At 36.1% G+C, this 9,082-nt stretch overlaps 1 protein-coding gene across 1 annotated transcript; it reads left to right on the plus strand.

The window, feature by feature from the left end:
* Positions 1-4,592: 4,592 nt before the first annotated feature.
* On the plus strand, positions 4,593-5,432 carry LOC103989306 (photosystem II reaction center proteins PsbY, chloroplastic-like). The gene has a single exon (XM_009408111.3). It carries the CDS (start codon positions 4,702-4,704, stop codon positions 5,305-5,307), a length of 606 nt encoding a protein of 201 aa, XP_009406386.1. The 5' UTR covers positions 4,593-4,701; the 3' UTR covers positions 5,308-5,432.
* The last annotated feature ends 3,650 nt before the right edge of the window (positions 5,433-9,082 follow it).

A 9,082-nucleotide genomic window follows, 5' to 3' on the forward strand; every position in this document is an offset into this window, starting at 1 on the left:
CAAGATGCAGGAGCTCCATGGATTCGGAGTCATGATCTTGTTACTGTGACTACACATGCGAAGGAAGAAAGGGATACAATAGGGGTGTTCACGGCACTGCACAGCACATGGGATGGCTTTCGGCCGCAGAGCGCGGCCTGACTTGTATCGATCGAGCCCGCTGCGATTGTGCCATGTCAGCGGGTGGGCTTCCACTCGTTTCTGTTGATGATGAAGATGAGGTGGCCGGCAGCGCATGTTTCTCCCACGTGAGCTTCCCACCATTCCCCTCGCGGCGTGGGCCCCGTCGGTCGATCTCGGGTGAGTATGTGGGCCGTCGATCACGACATTAGGACGATCCCGTCCGTCCGCGACGCGATGGGGGAGGGAAGGAGAGGTCTCTTTTCGCGGCCCACATGGCCTTTTTTATGCCCACCCTCTAATTGTGTTGGATAGTGTGATGGCTCCTCTCCAACCGTCATCTCTCTCTCTCTCTCTCTCGCTCTAGCTTTCCATGGTCACAGGGCAAAACCCATTCAAAGAGCTTGACAGTCTACCATCGTGTTCTAGCTCTTACAAGTTGCATCCAACTTGCAGTATGCAGCAGATCACGCCATTGATGTACTAAGCGTCAACAAATGAATTCAAAGTCAAAGCGTGCACTTTTCTTCCCTTAGATTTATAGTACAATGTGATTGAAAGCCATGGAAACAGTTTTCAGAGGTAGATATGCATATCATGTGGTAATGTCGCATTAAGTAGCCCTGCCTTCTTAGGAACAATCCCAAATCCTTTACTTGAAGCTTGAGGAGAAGCTGAAGAAGTAAATAGCTGCTAGCTTCTTGTTGACAATATTATTTTTTGCTGCAACTAACAACTGGTGTAGTGTTCTGCTGGTTTTGAGTCTAATTATATATCTTCCGATAAATTTATGAGAAATCATGTTCTAGTTGTTCAATGAAAGTATTGATTTAGCCATATCATTCTGCATGATTGAGACAAATAGCAAGAATAAGTACATTCTGTCTGCTGCTGAGAGGATCAAGAGCAGCCTATCTTGATCAAAAGTAATGCATGTCAGCTGCTTGTTCTAATGTCATCATATTGTTGATAAAGAGTCTTGTGTTCCATCAAACACCAAGGTTAACACCTGCACATCTTTCTTTATCATGCACTACAACTTGTTCTATCGAAATGTCGATATCCCATTACAATGTCACTGCTTGAATGAATCTTTAAAGACTATAGATAGTGTCATCAGCAACATAAGCAAAAAAAAACAGTGATAATGATAGTGAACAAAGGGACATTGTAGCTTCTATTGTAGCTTTGTCATACATCCAATTCCCTTTCACCACTTGCACAAAATTATTGTGATGAGACCCTTAGAGAGCACCAATTTGCTCTGATCTCTTAGTCAGAGTGACCAACACTGAAGCCTATGATATTGGTGCTAATAGAAGCATTACTATCAGTAATGCACTACAACTATAGGAACAGTTGTAAACACCCTGAATCTTAGTAACAATCCACACAATCAAAAATAGTAACAAATGACCACAGAGTGAAGAAAACAGAGAATGGAGAGAATTTGATGTCTTATGTCTAGGAGCATATATGAAGATAATGCACTATATCAAAAGATTAGAAGTACTAGAGGATTATCACACACAATCATCAGTACCATCGAAAGACGTCTTGAATTTTCTTGAATTCGATTTATCATATGAATACTTCAATCCCTTCTTATAATTGCTTCACTACAAGTCCTGTTTTTGAACTTGAGAGATCAAACATCCCTTTGTTCTTGAGGCAACAAATGTACTTCCTTTGCCTTTTAATTGCTTGAAGTCTTTACATTCTTTGGTAAACAATGTTCTCTATGCAAGACTAACTGGTTCTTTTCAATCGCCATTTTTCTCTCTAGATCACTCGATAGAATTTGTTGATGCTTAGAAGGCTATGAAGGTTCTTAATGCAACTCAAGAACAGGAGATACCTGTGCAAGTTATGTCATATCAGCATCCATGGTCATAGGGCAAAATCCAAGCAATTAGCTCTAGCCACAAGTTACATCAAACTTGCATCATGCAAATTTGAAGAGGTTCCAATTTGGATGCTTCCTTCTCGTAAAAGCAATCTCATGTTGTCAACTTGCCCTATATTTGTCTTAGGTAATGTTGCTTATATTGGTGTAGCACAACTGGGCGATATACACAGTTCTATACATGTTTTTTTCCTTTCCTCGTCGATATATTCAAAAGCTTAAGCCGATAGATAATTCACAATTTTGTTGCCTAACAGTGTCAATGGATCAAGCCTAACATGCACAACTTGAATTAAATGGAGATAAAACTCAAACACATTGCATTGAACAGCTCTAAGACACTGAAGACTTGATCAGCAAGAAGCATTTAAGCTGGTTCCCTGATCCTGCTACATGAGTTCTGTGATATGGCCTCAATTGTTTGCCCGAAGCACATCAGTGAAACACATCAGGTGCAGTGTGGAGATTATGCAAGCATCATTGTCGTGCAAGTCACCTTCTTCTGTGTGCATGGTTGAGACATATAGAGCAAACGAAGGCAAGAAAAATAGAGGAGATACTGCTGTGTCTGCTGCTGAGGGGTCGAGTCAGTGACCCATCTTGATCATAACCAAAGCATGTGATCTGCTTGCTCTGATGCTCTTCTTTTCCTTAATGCATTTGATGTTCCACTCACCATGAATGTCAGTATCATCTCCTCTCTGATCATCTTTTCGATCGAGATGTATAACCGATAAATTAACTAATCCAAAGGATCTCAACTGCAAAGTTTGATCATAATGATAGTACAATTAATGACACTACAGCTGATTTCTATGGCGTTCTTAGCATTTCTGCACAAAACAGCATGTGAAAGAACATTCAACTGCAAAGTATCATCATTTGCTGTTAGATCATCATAGATTTCTTAGCCAATTAAAGTGAGAATAAAGGGAAGTTCCTAAGCTTGATATGTCTTCCATTCTTTCTAGGAGTTGCCTATCCAGGAGTCCTGTTTTGAGACTTCAAAGATCTGGCAGCATTTGTTCTTGCAAAAACAACTGTACTTTCTTCAATTCCTAGTTTTCCATCAGTACCAGTTCTTTTTTTTACTTTGAGGTATTTCCTTGACTGAGAAAGCATCATATTAGCAAGTAAAGATTCAAGACAGTTGAGACTTACTTTGGTCAATGCAGGTTGAGAATCTAGTCCATAATCACTGAAACAAAAAAGGCATGTCTGCAAGCAGAAGAATGTTGATAATTATTTGAAAGAAAGAAGGAACAAAGATTACTGATAATTTAACTCCCACATCCAAAAAAACAGATGAAGTTGTGTTAAAGAGGTGCTTGCAGCTTTGATTCTCTTCTCACCAATCATGTAACTTCATGTCTTGGTGCCATATTTGCTTAGAGAAGAGAAGTCAATCAAGTAGTTAGCTTCTTTTTTCAGATGTGGGAAGGGCTTGATGACTTTAGATTAGATTGCTAAGCCTTTCCCCTTGGCACTGCAGAGTTTTAGTGAAAGACACAGAATATTTCATCAAAAAGAAAGACATTGAGACTTTTTCTCTGATCAAGACATGATACACATTGTCTGCTATAGCAAATAGGACTCTCAAACTCTCCACAATCAGGTATGCAACTGCTGTGTGTATAGGTGAATGGATGCATTGCTTGTGCATACATCTCTTGTTGTAAATGTATGTGTGTTTATATGTACCAATACATATGCCATGTTGCTTAGTTTGAATCATAATCATATATATGCATACATGTAGACTTGCTTTTTTCATATTCTTATGTGTATAAAAAAGCTTTTATTTATATATGCATGTATGTAGTTTGTGATATAATCATCATAATTCATTTCAAATATTTCTGATTATTTTCATGTTGCTACTACAAAAGCCAAGTACAATTTAATCAAATATTTCTGATTATATAGTACAATTTACTATATAATCATCATGATGCAGTTTGGTTTGAGAAGTTCCACATCTAATGACATGGCTTTGGCATGAGCATGAGAAGGTTGAGACTCTGAGTTAGCAGATTAAAGACCTAAGCATGTACTATCCATTATAATATACACATTAATCAACCTCATATGAATCATCTATCTGTATGATTCATGCCAAATCTAAAGCTACCATTCATTGCAGCAACACATTTGAATCTCCTCAAGTGAATTAAGAACATATGAAGAAAGCATGTTGCCAGACCAAGAAAAAAACCATATTACACAAGGATAGAACTCAAGAAAATTCTTGTTTGGTCATGAATCTTAACAAATTGGTATTGTTTTTATGACACTGCTCAGGTTACTTTTGCTGTGTACAATTTATCTGTAAGTTTTCAGCTGACTATGGTGTTTTGATCCATCTTTCATGTCAACCATCAGTAAAGCATATTCTTCAGTTCATTTGCCTCGTTGGTGTCCTGAGAAGGATCCAACCAATGAGGTGATAAGAAAAGTTGGAGTGGGTTCTGAACATGAGGACAGTATCTCTCCTGATGTAATCCTCAGATAAGGTGAGAATCTAACACACATCACCCCATTGGATGCCTGAAATCTAACTTGCCCCACCCACAGCTGCTTCCTCAACATTCTCATCCCACACAGACTCACCTTCTCCCCAACACAAGCCTCATCTCCTCGTCTTCCCTGAGCTCCTCCCACAGCAACATCCATCCATGGCAACCATAGCAACCGTGGCCATGCTCAACGCGAAATGCCCTGCTCCAAACCATCTTCCCTCCTCAAAGTCAGCACCAACGAAGCCAGTCTCGCTCCTCTCACTCCAAAACCTTCCCAAGGGAGTCCATCTTTCCAAACCAATCAACACCAGCAGCCCTTCTTCCTTGAGCGCGGCCGCCATCGCCGGGGCCTTCTTCGCCAGCCTGAGCAGCTCCGACGCGGCCTTTGCGGCTCAGCAGATCGCCGACATCGCCGAAGGCGACAACCGCGGCCTCGCGCTCCTCATTCCCCTCGTCCCAGCCGTCCTCTGGGTGCTGTACAACATCCTCCAACCGGCGCTCAACCAGCTCAACCGGATGCGGAGCGAGAAGGCGGTGGTCGTCGGGCTCGGCCTCGGGGTCGGTGGCGGGCTGGTAGCCGCGGGGCTGGCGTCAGCGCCGATCGCATCGGCGGGGGAGCTGATGGCGGTAGCCGACGCCTCCTCCTCGGGCGACAGCAGGGGGTTGCTGCTGCTGTTTGTTGTGGCTCCGGCCATTCTTTGGGTCCTCTACAACATTCTGCAGCCTGCGCTGAACCAGATCAACAAGATGAGGTCTGGGTGATGATCGGCTGCTTGAACCGAAGGCTTCAATCTAATAGCATCTCTTCGATATGTATGCAGAATAGTATGTGCCATATAAACGACGCTGTTCTCCGTTGACGATAGAGATCGTTTTCTATCTGTTCATTTATGGCATTCACTGTGGTCAATATTGGTCCTGTTTACCAAGAACCAAATCTAAACCATTGGATCACGATCCGACGGTCAAAATTATTTCTATTAGGTATAAGACCTTTTTTCTTTTCAGATTCATCATTAATTCGCCATATATTTTGATCTAATTTAAAATTTTATTTTATTTTTATTTGCTTATGATAGTTTTAATTAAAGCGCATCATTGTTTGTAATACCGTACCGTATCACTCACACTCACAGTATATACCGATCCGACAGTACATCTTAATATATCATATATCGATACGTTTGTTATAATTCGATACATACTGTATCAATAATTGATCGATACATTAATATGATAAGATATTTTTGTTTTCATTGGTTTATTTTCTTTTAAATTACCAATGACATTTGGAAAACTATTCATCTACTTGATTCCATCAATGAGTTGACCAACAAGCTTTGTTGGTAATGCTTCCAAGGATGTGCAATAATTGAGATACCAAATTGTCCATCATTGCTTGCCCAACAATGATAGATTGCATTGTGATGATCACACCACCAAACATGATTGCATTGACTGTTTCAGGTGTTGTCCTGTGCATGTTGATGCTTAAGTTTCAAATGGCAATGCATTGCTCTTAGATGCATGAAATTTGTTTTAAAAATCTAGATAATTTTATTGTATTTGAATCAAAAATTTAAAGAGGCTGATTCCCCCAAAAAAACAAAAAAATTCCTACTTTTTCCCTAAGAGGTGCTTCTTTCATATACTCTTAAGACAATCAGATGTTATATCCTATGAATCGGTCATAGGATAAAAATTATAATATTCTTAGTTATAATATTCTTAAATAAACTTATATAGTTTTGATGGAGATGTCAAAAATATTATAATTGGTATAAAAATTTCTTGTTTGATTATTCTCATTCCTAGTTCTTTTTTAAAATTATATTTTCTATAAGAACTCGTATATTTTCGTATAATATTTTGATAAAGATACCAAAGATATTATAATATTATAAATCTTATACATGAGAGATTGGATCGATACATAGTGATAATTGCTCCATATCAATCGATCAATTCACCCTATAAATTGATCGATTATGGTAAATAAAAGTGACTTTAAGAAATATGAAAAGGGACATCACTTAGGAAAGCCCCCAAAACAAAAGTCTAATTTCATTTCCTTCATTGTTATTTATGGGTGTAAGCAAGCAAACAATGGTGTAAGTTCTTTTCCAACTTTTTTTGTTGCACTAAACCAACTTTCCTTTTTATTTTTTTTCTTTTTCCTTCTCACTTATTGGACTTATGATCCAACTTGTGTGGGATGTTAGAGATGCTTCTAAATTTTTGGGGAACCAAATGAAATGATCCAACTTGTGTGGGATCTCACTTATTGCCTTCTTCTCACCCATTCTCTAACAGCACTTTGTGCTAACACAAAGTAATTTCTTAAATAAAAAATAAAAATAGAAAAAACATAGAGTAGTTTCTTTTTTTTCTTTAATTTATAAATGATAGTTTTAATTAAAGCGTACCATTATTTGTAATATCGTACCGTATCATTCACACTCACAGTACATATCGATCCGATAGAGGACCGATGCAATACTATATTGGTACATCTTAGTATATCATATATCGATACGTTTGGTATAATTCGATACATACTGTATCAATAATTGATCGATACATTCATATGGTAAGATATTTTTATTTTCATTGGTTTATTTTCTTTTAAATTACCAATGACATTTGGAAAACTATTCAAGTCTGTTTCTAATAAGGTGCAACAATTCATCTACTTGATTCCATCAATGAGTTGACTAACAAGCTTTGTTGGTAATGCTTCCAAGGATGTGCAATAATTGAGATACCAAATGGTCCATCACTGCTTGCCCAACAATGATAGATGGCATTGTGATGATCACACCACCAAACATGGTTGCATTGACTGTTTCAGGTGTTGTCCTGTGCATGTTGATGCTTAGGTTTCAAATGGCAATGCATTGCTCTTAGATGCATGAAATTTGTTTTAAAAATCTAAACAATTTTCTTGTATTTGAATAAAAAAATAAAAGAGGTGCTTCTTTCATATACCATTATATGCTCTAATATCTTAAATATTCTCCTAATAAGATAATCAGACATTATCCTATGAATCAGTCTAATTTTTTAGTTATAATATTCTTAAATAAACTTATATAGTTTTGATGGAGATGTCAAAAATATTATAATTGGTGTAGAAATTTCTTGTTTGATTATTCTTATTCCTAGTTAATATATTTAAAATTTTATTTTTGTATATGAACTAGTTCTATTAGATTTTGCGTCTCGTTTACGGTATATTTGAATAGACTTATAATATTTTGATTGAGATACCAAAGATATTAGAATTTTATTAAATAATATTATAAATCTTATACATGAGAGATTGAATCAATACATAGTGATAATTGCTCCATGTGAATAAATCAATTCACCCTATAAATTGATCCATAAATATCTTGTTAGTCAGACATTTTAAAGATTATGGTAAATAGAGAGTGACTTTAAGAAATATGAAAAGGGATATCACTTAGGAAAGCCATTAATCGGCCTAAACAAAAGTTTAATTTCATTTCCTTCATTGTTGTTTATGAGTGTAAGCAAACAATGGTGGAAGTTCTTTTCCAACTTTTGTTGCCCTAAGCCAACTTTCATTTTATCTTTTTCTTTTTCCTTCTCACTTATTGGACTTATGATCCAACTTGTGTGGGATGTTAGAAATACTTCTAAACTTTTTGGGGAACCAAATGAAATGATCCCCAATGGGTGTCATGAGTGGCAAAATGTTGCCTTCTTCTCACCCATTCTCTATTCTTAAATAAAAAATAAAAATAGAAAACACATAGTAGTTTCTTTTTTTAATTTACTAATATATATGATTCATTATTTTCAAACAAGATAGATCATAATTAGTTACCTATGTGAGGAGAGATTTAGTTGAGATAGGCTTCTCATATTTCTATAAAATAGATGTAGAAAGTATATTTCTATAAAATAGGTGTCCAAAGTGTATCAAGAGAGTCATTTATATAGGTTTTATTTTTTTACAAAGAATAAGTGATAAAAATGAGATTCAAGCTCAACTAAAATATTTATCAGCTAAACTAACCAGTATTTTCTTTTATATAGTAATATGATCCTATTAATTTACTTTTGGAGGATTTTTTTGAAATTATCAGGGAAAATATTTTCATGCCCTAACAAAATTATGCTGAGTTAAATATCATTATATGATTGAAATAAGATATTCCTCATAAGTTAGAATTGGCTCATGTTAAAAAATTGGTATATGTGTCAAGAGTTCTTTATATAATATTTTTTTAATATGACAGATAGCATAGTTGATAAAGATTTTAATAATATATAAAAAGATTTTGGGTTTGAATCTTATCTTCATCTAGCATAGTTCTTTATAATATATATATATATATATATATATATATATATATATATATATATATAATTCATTTTTTTCGAATAATATCATAAAATATCTTTCACCAACCTCAATTATATTTTTTCCATCAGTTACATTGTCTTGGTCTATTATAATATTTTAGTCACCATAATAAAAATACTATAAAATTTATTTGAGAATACT

This window comes from Musa acuminata, chromosome BXJ3-6 (assembly GCF_036884655.1).
Source record: "Musa acuminata AAA Group cultivar baxijiao chromosome BXJ3-6, Cavendish_Baxijiao_AAA, whole genome shotgun sequence".
Classification (NCBI taxonomy): domain Eukaryota; kingdom Viridiplantae; phylum Streptophyta; class Magnoliopsida; order Zingiberales; family Musaceae; genus Musa; species Musa acuminata.